Source organism: Schistocerca serialis, chromosome 8, assembly GCF_023864345.2.
Source record: "Schistocerca serialis cubense isolate TAMUIC-IGC-003099 chromosome 8, iqSchSeri2.2, whole genome shotgun sequence".
Classification (NCBI taxonomy): Eukaryota; Metazoa; Arthropoda; class Insecta; order Orthoptera; family Acrididae; genus Schistocerca; species Schistocerca serialis.
Window position 1 is genome coordinate 274,988,163 of NC_064645.1, and position 12,302 is coordinate 275,000,464.

Consider the following 12,302-nt stretch of genomic DNA (forward strand, 5'->3'; position numbering starts at 1 on the left):
GTTTCCCGAAAGACACAAATTTTTCTTCCATCACCCAGTAGCAGTCATTGCACACCTCCATCCGCCACACTATAGTTATGTGCATGAGTCTCATGATTAATTTTAAATTCAGTGTACTGAAAAAAATGAGATATTCAGAAAAGATGGATTTGTTGACAAATTTGTCACAAAGCTTATGATTGACCACTTTTCTAGTCAAGTGCAAGCATTCATCACAGGACGGAGAAAGTTGACTCATATTCTGATGAATTTGTTAACAAAAATTAAGTTAATGTGCATTGTACCTGACCTTAAAGATTCGCTTCGAGTTAACCAACATTAGTGTGGCCTACATGTTGAAAAGAAGTCACAAATTTGTGAAAAAAAGTTAAATGGAAATAAAATTATAGCACTAGGAATTGCACAAAACAATTTCATCAGATGTGAGTGCAAAATATGCTGAATTCCTGAAAAATAAAACAAATGTTTATTTCAACAAAACAAAAACAGCTATATACTTGAAACTGTTCAGCTCCCCGGTACTATGACAAAAATGAATGAAAGTAGAGTAAAAGCTGAATTCACAAAATGTTCGCACTACATTCATGAAAGTTGGCTTGACCAGTGTAATATAATATATTTTAGCCTAACCTCCCTTTATAAAATTCATATCGATAAAGACTCCAATGATAAAAGAGGACTATAGTATTACAAAATAGCACAAGCAACTATTATTTCTCGCAACATAATCTGTGAACAGAATAGCCTCTGCTGTAGTGTGTAAAGTGCAACATAAAACAAGGTGCTGTCTTAAAGACAGTATACACTCATTGAAAGTGTCTACATTTGGCAGGGAGTAGTCATTGCACATTATCCTGTTATTAATAACTACTGTATCATATTTAAAATACAAGGTTGACCTACACAATTTACTTTACTTTTTATCTCAACTTCTCTGATTTAGGTGGTACAGTGAGAAGAAATCAAACTCGAATAGAGGTGGACAGTGGTTTGGACCTCTGTCTGGTTATCCAGATTTATGTTTTCCATAGTTTTCCTAAACCAGTTAAGGCAAATGCAAAGTTGATTCTTATAAAATGACTTGAGCAGTTTCCTTTCTCAGTCTGAGCTAGTGTTCCATCTCTAATGATTCTAATCTTCATTCCATTTTGATCTCTATTATCCATATTTCTAAATTTGTTAACAACTTTCAACAATGCAATATAATTGAACTATCGGTAGTTCATATGTATTTATGCACTACATAACAACTGTAAATTGTCTTTCATACAACTCACCAAAACATAGACATCTGCATTGAAAACATCTGCTAAGACCTGAAGAATAGTTTGGTTTGCTGATGCACCACCTGTTGCCAGGATTCTCATTTCATTGCCTAAAAAATATATAGTTATAAGATTTTTGAAGATTTGACAATCTGTCTTCACTAGAAATTGGTAATGTTGTGTTACATTATTAGGTGAACGACTAACAGAACTTAACATATATGCACTGACACAGACATTCATCTACATAAAATTATATGAAGCCGAGGTCCCATTCCTTGTTTCATTCTTTTCACTATTCCTTGCATGTAAAAATAGTTGAGAGTATTTCTACAGTTTTTTGTACTTTCAAACTATAAAATACTAAAATGTTCAACCAGAATCAAAATTAAATGTCAAAACAGAAGATAAAAATGGTAAAGACAGCTAACAATCTGTTATCTGATGTGGGAAAAAATTCAAATTATCTTCTGGTTTAGATCATCTACCAGTCACATAACTGCACAGTGTCACATGCATTTGAAAAAATACTTAGCACAAAATTACCAACCTACAGAAAGACCAAGATCTTCTGCATGAGCTCTCCGTGCTATAAACTGTCCTTCGATGGCAGCTCGAACTTCTACTTCCTTACTACTGAACCTAGACACTCGATCACCAGCTTTGTTGTAACGAAAATCTCCTTGAACAAATGGTATAATTTCTTGTGCATCAAAGTAAAGACCTGAAACAGAATGGAATTGACTAGAATGAATCACTCCTAAAATTAATAATAAATAGATAGATTATGAAATAATCTGTGTCCATGAAAAATTGAAGTCAAACAAAGACGAAAAAACACGTATTTATACAGTATCAGCAGATACAAACATGAAAAATTCTATCTTTCAGAAGAAGAAGAAACTCCATCTCTTAAAAGAAACCAAGCTGATATTTGAGACAGAGATATTAAATAATTAAGTTGGACAATCGAACAAGATTCCTGATCAAGAAAAAAGCAGCAGAATAAAGCAGGGGGGAAATCAACAATCAAATGTAAACAAGAGATGATGTTTGGAAGTTAGAATGCAGGGAGTGAAGATTAACAGAAGAAGTTCAACTGAGACAAAGGCGAACAGCAACAGAGGAAAATGAATGAACACGTAGTGGAGAAGAATTGGAAGGAGAGGAAAGAAAACAAACAAAGACTCAAACTGTTAAAGATGAAGGAGAGGACAACATAAATACACAGTAGGTAAATACAATGACAGAGATATGGTGGAATAAAACAATAACATAGAAGACAACAAGCAGAGAAAAGTTTATGAAAATAACCATGCACATACTTTGTGGCAATTTAAAGGCTACAGATTCTGAGATCCTGGTCCTGATAGGAAGAATCCAAATCACTAACATGATTAAAAAACCATCAGAGTGACCATTACAGCATTTCAAAGTGTGCTCTGCATGGCCCATTAATACAGACTCTCTGCCAGTGCTTGGTGAGAAATTAATGGTGACACTGATTTATAATATTTATACCTACAAGGAAAGATGAAAACAGTTTTCTTGTCACCTAATACATGACATTGATTGTCCAATGAGTGACTCACTTTGAGGTGTAAGCCTTATTGATGAAGGTATTGGAAAGAGTTGAAGGAAAGTGCATAGGATAAGTTGTTGATGGGAGTCAATCTTGGCAATGCATACCACATGGCAAGGAAGTAAGTTGAGGAGTAGCTAAGTGTTTGATTACATCAATTTTGGGGTTTGACAGGTGACAAAAGCTATTGCAGGCTGGTGTGAAGGCAGTAACAGGCAGGAAGGGACCCACTTTGAAGCACGATGTAAGAAAATCAATGTTCAGATACAGCAGTTCGTTAATGATTGCCAGCTCATGACAGAAATGTATGACATGGGTTGCCCTGATTTGCTGATTTGTGTTATGAGTAAGTAGTACTGCCAATATTTCAGATTTACAGCAAATCTTCTTCTTAAATAGTTTGGTAGTGTGGTTGTAAGATGTGGAAATAATGGAGGCAGGTTGTGCATTCTTAAAGTTGTTTCTCTGTATATGTTTACACAGGATGAAATTTCAACACTCCTTCTCTCTTTCACATCTGTATATCTCATTTCCTTGATTTTCTATTATTTTAACATATATTTTTCTTATGTGTACAAGCATAATTCTTAATATTTTCACTTGTCAGATGCCTTACAAACTGTACAAACTGTTCCCATCTTTCAAATACACTTGCATCATTCTTTCTGCTATGTTCTCATTACTTCTATGTGCCCTTCCATTGAACCATTATTCATATTTGCTAAGGTACGTGTATTTCTTGTCCCACAAACCTGAGTGATTATTCCCACACTACACTTCTTGTGTGTCTATCTTTATGGTAATATTCGTGAGATCTGTAATAATATAGGAACAATATTGATCGATCCAAATAAGTTCTTAAGCAACAAACACAAACACACACACACACACAGACACACACACACACACACACACATTTGCACGAAATCTGTGGTGACGAGCAGGCACGCCGCCCTCGCCTGCAGCTGTTGTCTGCCTTCGTGAGACGCGCACCTGTTATCTCGCTGACAGGCAGTGACTCGTGCCCTTCCATTGAATCATTATTCATATTTGCTAAGGTACGTGTATTTCTTGTCCCTTAAACCTGAGTGATTATTCCCACACTACACTTCTTGTGTGTCTATCTTTATGGTAATATTCGTGAGATCTGTAATAATTTAGGGACAATATTGATCGATCCAAATAAGTTCTTAAGCAACAAATGTCTGGGGAAATATGGTACTCACTTAAACAGGTTAGGCTCCAAGACCTTCACTAAGATGATTACTGATATTTACAACATTATAAATAATAAGAGAAACTAAAAAGCAGAAGAAGGGGTGATCATGTACAGAATTTGCCTGAAGAAAGTGATATTTCTTTCCTACATTAAAATGTCGAGGGATTAGGTAAGAAGATTGATGTTTTTGACCATTATCTTACTGATATTACACCCCACATACTAGTTGTCAGTGAACACCAAAAATCTTCAGAAACATACACCTGTTTAAAATACAAAATTATTCATTAACTGATTTTTACTGTCATTCTAACCATAAAGGTGGAGGAGTGGCTCTCTACCTGAGAACAAATAACTTAGTAGAATCTTACAAAGATATCACTTGGGTAAAAGAGTATTCCTCTGATTTGCACCATGAAATTTTAGCAATTAAGTTAAAAGTCTTGTCTGTTGTATACTTTATCTTAGCATGGTATAGATCACCAAATGGAAATTTTGAATTATTTATTAATTCCCTTGATACAGTATTATGTAAATTAGTGTCCAAGTAAGACCATAAATGTTATATTATTAGGGGATATTAATGTCAACAGGTTACAAGATTCCCAAGAAAGCAAACGCTTCAAAGACTGTATCCATTCTTATGGCGCAAAAGATCTGTTGGTAGACATAACCACCAGAATCACTCCAACTAGTATAAGCTCTACAGACCATGTTATTACTAATTGTGAAAGTATTGCAACAGCTGCTGTTGTAAATGGTCACATCTCTGACCATCTAGGCCAACTATTACTGCTAAAGGAAGATCCTTGTATAAAACCAAAGAAAATTTATGAATACAAAAGAAATCTCTGTGTTATCAACATTGCCAAACTGAGAGAGAGCCTTGGTCATGAATCTTGGCATCTAGTATTTCAAGCCAAAGGAGTGAATAATAAATGGGATGCCCTTCTAGACACATTATCTTATCATCTAAATAATACTATTCCCATCAGAAAGATAAATATTAATAAGAAATCGACAAGACAGTCACGACCCATGGAATTTGACAATTCTACCAAAGAACTGAAAGAAAAAATGGAAGAAATGTATATGATACAAAGAGCGACCAAAAACAATGAGCACAAGAATAAATACAAACAATACAAGTACAACTTTCGCAAGCAAGTCAAAAGATTGAAGGCTGAAAAGATTAACTCGAAAATATAAAATTCAGATTGTATCCCCAAGACCAGCTGGTCAATAGTAAATAAAATAAGAGACAATAAAACAAAACTAAAATGTACTATCAACATACAGATATCTAATAACAATATTGCTGTCACCAATCCTCAAGAGACCAGTAACATTTTCAATGACTATTTCATAGATATCATAGAATCTGACATTTGTACTACAGATAAAGTACCTGTTGGAAGTCTTGCTGAGGACAATTCTGAAGCTAATCAACACTATGAACTTGAAATCAAGGATATTTCACAGCTTCTCAGAGAATGTAGAAACAAAAAATCTGCTGGCTGAGATGAAATTTCTCCATTTTTACTTAAACAGTGCAAAAACAATCTAGCATATTCTATGGTGCGTCTAATAAATAGCGTCTTAAAAGAAAGAGTGTTCTCTGACATACTAAAATTAGCCAATGCTAAACCTCTCTTCAAAAAGGGTGATAAACAACTAGTAGAAAATTACAGACCACTCACTTTAACTTCCATTTTTAGCAAGTTAATTGAATAAATAATTCTGTAATATATGTTAGAGCATTATAATAAGCACAACATCCTGGGAGATTTTCAGCGTTGTTTCAGATGTGGTCATAGCGCCATGACTGCAACACTTCAATTTATGCTGAAGCTCTTGACAAAATTGATGAGGGCATGCAAGTAGCTGGAGTTTTCCTAGACCTATCAAAGGCTTTTGATAGGGTTGATCATAAGGTACTTCTGTCAAAACTGGCCAGAGATGGCATAAGTGGAAAACTATTGCACCTCATCCCATCATATTCAAAAAACAGAAGACAGTGTACCTCAATCTCACACAATAATAGAGAAACATTAAAAAGTTATAAATCAAGGGTCAGGAATATTAAATTTGGTATGCTCAGGGATTGATAATTGGTCCCTTCCTTTTTATATGTTACGTTAATGACTTCCCAAAGATAGTAACAAATGATACCTTCATCACAATGTATGAAGATGACACTTCAGGCCTTTGTTGGGGAAATGATATTCTTAATCTTGGCATAGAAGTAAAAAAGTTATAGATATTGCAAAGGAAAAGTTTGAAAATGACAATCTAAAAGTCAACTTACAAAAAACAAATATAATCCCCTTCAATGTTGGTGATTTGCAAACTTGTATTGATTCTCAAGACAGTAATATTTTATGGAAAATCTGCAGCGAGTGTAAATTCCTAGGTATATGCATAGATAGCAAACTACTATGGACACAACAAATTGACAATGTATGTGCAAGGGTACCATCTAGCCTATATGTTTTAAGAAGAATAGCTCTATATGTCAATACCCAAATAATGAGGATGATGTATTTTGGTTTAATACATGCATTTATGGCATATGGTCTTTTACTGTGGGGCAGGGCTTCCAAAACTCATGTAGACTGAGTATTTAAACTACAGAAAAGAGCCTTGAGAATATTAGGCAAAAAAGATGCTAGAACATCATGTAAAGGATTGTTTATAGAATTTAAAATTCTGACTATCTATTCTATGTATATGTTTCAAACAATAGTATTAACCATAGAAGATAAGAAATATAGATGTCGTAATGCAGAAATTTGTGATCACAATACTAGGCTAGTGCAAAATTATCATATGATGCACAGAAGACTGAAAAAACAGCTAACAGTCCATATATTAATGAAGCAAAATACTTCAATGCACTGCCAAATGAACTGAAGGTAATAACTGGAGAGACATTCAAAAAACATCTAAAATTGTGGCTCATTGAGCAGTGCTTCTGTAGCCTACTGTAGAAACTAAAATCTAAAGTTATTATATCAAATAATTTAAAGTACATTCTTAAGTTCCTATTATAAAGTAAAATTAGATTGTATACTGTTGTATTGTACTACCAATTACTATGCAAGTAATCACATGTTTCATGCAAATAAATAACAAATTAGAAAAAATTACAAATCCTTACATATACTTTCTTTTTAATTTAAATGAAAAAAGAAAACAGTTGTTTCCAAAACTAGAAATTCAGTGCGTTTCATGTACTTACATCCACTACTATCTGCTACAGTTACTTCAATTCTACGATATCAACAGATGTTTTTCTTCACACACACACACACACACACACACACACACACACACACACACACACCGAGCGAGATCGCGCAGTGGTTAGCACACTGGACTCGCATTCGGGAGGACGACGGTTCAATCCCGTCTCCGGCCATCCTGATTTAGGTTTTCCATGATTTCCCTAAATCGTTTCAGGCAAATGCCGGGATGGTTCCTTTGAAAGGGCACGGCCGATTTCCTTCCCAATCCTTCCCTAACCCGAGCTTGCGCTCCGTCTCTAATGACCTCATTGTCGACGGGATGTTAAACACTAACCACCACCACCACACACACACACACACACACACACACACACACACACACACCACAAGTGTGCATTGCATCTCTTCTTCTTTCACATGTTGTGAAGAAATTGATTTTATTGAATTAAATTATTTGCGCACCAGTAAAACACTGACATCATATTCACTCTGTACTGAATAAAAAATAAATACATAATTTACACAAGGAAAAGTTACAGTAATTGGAGGCAATATCATATTCAACCTGTTTTCCTCTTTTTCAACTTTGTTGAGTCATATGAGCTACATCATGTCTACAGTGTTTGATGGCTAGTCATCATAAGCAAAGAGGAGGATTGCAAAGGACTGCAGGCTGTCTGAAGACTAAACATATCTCAATATACAAAATTAAGACAAACATATCTACCAAGGATTTGGTTATTATTCTTTATAATGTGCAATTCATTTAGTTTTTTGGGGCCATAAAGATAATTACAAACAGATTATAATTTTGAATGAATATCTATTGGGAGACAATTCTTGGTGTAGCATAAGATGGAATATCTCAATTTTGTTATAAAATCAAGGAATTGATCGATGCCATCTGATTTGGGGAAAACAATTAGCAGTGAGTCCACTCCAAGTATTGCATGTTGGCAAGCTTTTAAATTTTTACAAAAGAATTTGGTGGAAACCATTCCACCATTTCTCAAAATACTTGCCTTTCATTAACTGATGCACTCATGAAGTATGCTGGGGGGGGGGGGGGGGGGGTGGAAAGAGCAGTGCCCCTCGCTGCCATGGAGTGTAAATATCTCACTGTAAGCACTTAGAATGTGAAATGTTCACTGTTTTGATTCCAGTAAGCTGTTAGTTACTTGGCAGCACATGTTAATTCCTTTTGTGAAATGACTTGGTGTAAATAGTTAAGAAGGTTGAAGTTTTCCAGACAAAATGCAATAGCTACTGAGAAGAAAGACCATATACTGCAGGTAAAATTGTTTTATCAGAATGGCAGCAATAGCACCACAGCATTTCAGGAATATCGCTGACAGAAACAGCTGCAAAGAGAGCCATGTCAATAAATGGGCTAAAGAATACAATCAAGAAATCAGGACAAACAGGTGAACTAGGTGGTGCAGCAGGGAGAAGGAAGTGGCCCATTCCCATGGCAGCTGTTGATGAAGTTGCTGTAGCAATAGCTAACTGTACAGTACATGCCTCAAATTCTGCAACCAGTGCCCAAGCTGCGTTATGGGAATTATCTGTCCCCAAGTCAACAGTTCAAAAGATTTTATGGTGTATTTTATATCCTTACAAAATTCAGAATGTGCACCAAATGAGCCCTCAAGATAGGCTTCTGTGATGTGACTTCACCCTTTATGTTTTGGCACACATCAAAATGGATGATATGTTGCCACGAAATATTCTTTGGACAGATGAGACACATTTTATACTGTATGGTACTGTGAATTAGAGATGGGCAAAACTGTTCTTTTCAGAGATCGGATCAGAACTGTTCACTCCCTGAAATGAATTAGCTCTTTTTCATGACTCACCACTCATTTACAATAGAAAATAAATGGAAGGCACATTGCCCTTTAAACTTCGTTTATTCTACTACTATACCTGTATTTTGATCTTATTTGATCCTATTTTGAAGTAACACAGATAATGAGTAAGAATTTTGTATTGTTTATTGAAATTTCCACGATATGACAAAGTTTTTGATTATTGACTTATTTTGCACTATCGTGGTTTTTTGGGTGATCGGAAAATGTTGTAACTTCAGATTTACATTAACAATATATTTGGCTACAATGTATTAAAATTTCATTAACCTCATACAAATACATCGCAAGCCATATATTTTTAAAGTGAACGTTTCCTTCCGAAGACGCCTAAAATCGCAAAATCCGTACCAGAATAAGAAAAAAACTATAAATTTGACTGTAAAACGAAAGTGCTGCATATAGCCTTACGCAGAATAAAACAAGGAAAATATTGGTGTATCACATTTTGCGATACGTTTATCGGTTCGCTCGTAATTAAAGCGTAAATTCGAGTGTCCATAATAAAAATCCTATAGTAAGAGGAGTCGTCAGGAACCTAATCTAATCAGTTTAAACAAATAAAAATAAAATAAAAACAAATGATGTATACATAACATAATAATGTAATATACGTAGCGGTATTACTACGAAGAACAATATCCAGTAGAGACGAACTCCGATGCAGAGCCGCTGAGTCGAGCAGGTCGAGCCGCGAGCTGTATTACTGCGTGAGCCGAGACCGCAGAGACCAGAGTGACACCTGAGTCGCTTTGCTCAACGCTCTGGCTAGAGTCGAGATGGTGGAGTGAGCGTTGAGCGGGCGAGTTCCGAGGGTGGGGGGAGCGGTGAACTCACCCGCTCCGAGACAAATCGTCTGTTCTCTTGCGAGCAGGTTGTTGCAAGTAGTTCCTATGTTATCCGCTAGGTGGCTCCCTGTCCTGTTGCTCGCATCAACTGCCCAGAGGGCAGGACGTGCGACTGAAACGATCGCCGACAGAGTGCGATGCGAAGTCAAGCTGCGCCAGACACTGCGCGCGGCAGACGACGCACAGAGACGGCACGGCATATGTGAAACACAAAATCCAATGGGGCACTGCTCAATGCAGGTAGCCAAGGTAGAAGCAGGGCAGAGGCCGGCGCTGGCTGTGTTGTGTGGCGTGCACTGTGCTGTGAACAGCAGAGGCGCCGCTGATATGCTCCGTCTCTCTCTCTCTCTCTCTCTCTCTCTCTCTCTCTCTCTCTCTCTGCCGTCGGAAACGTTTGGAGCTACCGTTCTTTTTTTCTGAATCACTGATTGTTCACTCCTTTGAAAGATTCAACTCTATGAATTAGTTCAAGAGTGCATCCCCCATCTCTACTGTGAATGCTCAGAACTGTCGCATATGGGGTTCTGCTCCACCACATGTCATGCAGGAACATCCACTGCACACCACTTATGTGACTGTATGGTGTGGTGTCACAAGCTCCTTGTGCTTGGTCTGTTTTTCTTCAAGGAGGCCAGTTAGGCCTACAGTGGCATCTGCACTTTATAAATACCCCCTTGTACAACATGTGATTCCAGTTTTATAAGAATACAACTGGGTCATGTACCACTGTGTTCATGCAAGATGGGTGACACCACATGGCACTTGTCAGGAGAAAGATTTGTTTTGAGAAATCTTTGGCAACAACTTTTGGTTTTGAGGATATCTGAAAAGTTAGGTCTATCAGGTATGTATCCACACTCTTCTTGACCTGAAGGACAGCATTACATCAAACATGCTCCAATAAACTATTCCCCACGCTATGTAATGGATGCAGCATGTCACTGAGTGTGGAAACCATATTGAACATGTGTTGTGACTCTTGACTATATCCTAATAAACATGCTAGAACAGCCGTTATTATGTGTTTTGTAGTTTTTCCCCATTTCATGCACCCGCATTACATTCTGAATGCTTACAGTGGCATATTTTCAGATGGTAGCAGAAAGTGGAACTGTTATTTTTTTCAGCATACTTCACAAGCACACTGATTAATGAACATATCTGCAATGTTTCAGCATCCTGTGATGTACACAGCCTACACTGCAGCACTCAAAGCACCATCAGTTTTATTATAACCACCTGGTACTTTTGCATGCACTTGAATTATATAAGAACATTTTTTTTCATTCTGGAGCTTGAATCTTGAAAATGTGGAAATCTCTAAAGAGCATTAAATTTGACTACTGAAACATGAAAATAATTTGAACATTATAGGAAGTAAAACAAAAGTTGTTAAAATAGAAAGTAGAGTGAAATTTGCATGGAAGCACAGGTGTTTGAAGAACATTCAGCCTTTATCCCTAAAGATGCAATACATAAATGTAAAGGGATATCTGCTACAGGCATAACTAAACAAAAGTAAACCACAGTAATCAGAATTGTAAGCAGTACTGCAGTTTTAGCTAAATCCAAAAACAACCTTCAAAAACATACAAAATTAAAATAAACTAGAAAAACTGACATTTTAGAATGTAGCAAAGTGTTAAAAATAGGAAATACAAGCAATATATGGAGAGAAACTGGAGCAGGCTGTCAGTAACTGACCACAAACAATGGGGCATCTAGGGTGGTTGGGTATAAGGACTTCAAGAAGCATATAGAAGATAAGAGTGTTGGGAGTGTAAGGGGTGAGGGGAGAGATGGACTTTGGGGAGAGGTTCTGGGATGGGCCTAAGGATTTGAGGAGAGACTGGAGATCCTGCTGGATTTCTGGATAGTGGTCACTGTAGCAGGGTTTGTAGGTGAATGAATCTCATGGCTGGCAGAATCCTTCTGCCAGGTAATCCTTGCAATCCTGAACAACAGTGGTGGAGCCTTTGCCAGTGGGTAATATTATAAGGCTGGGATCAGTTTTTAGGAGGTGGATTGTAGTTCTCTCTATTAATGTATGGGTAGTTTGCATGTTGAGGGATTTGTGCTACAATGGTGAGGCAAGGTGCATGGTTAAGAAATTCTGGAAAGTTAACAGGGGGTGATTTGGGGGCAGTGGGGATTGATCACGATTAGATGGAGGAGTGAACTGAGTTAGGCAGTGTTTAACATTGGTCTCTGGTTGAGTCTGATTGGTAGTGTTGGCAGCAAAACAGTCCATGGTAGGGACTTTGAGAAG

General features: G+C 36.8%; 1 protein-coding gene across 1 annotated transcript in view; it reads right to left on the minus strand.

Moving 5' to 3' along the window:
• The window catches only part of LOC126416806 (xylulose kinase-like), a 137,562-nt gene that overhangs the window by 16,557 nt on the left and 108,703 nt on the right, over window positions 1–12,302 (minus strand). Inside the window, exons 10-11 of the mRNA XM_050084680.1 lie at window positions 1,816–1,989; window positions 1,278–1,375 (exon numbers count right to left, since the gene is read on the minus strand). Of these exons, the coding sequence (XP_049940637.1) occupies window positions 1,278–1,375; window positions 1,816–1,989 (272 nt within the window). The remainder of the gene's footprint in view (window positions 1–1,277; window positions 1,376–1,815; window positions 1,990–12,302) is intronic.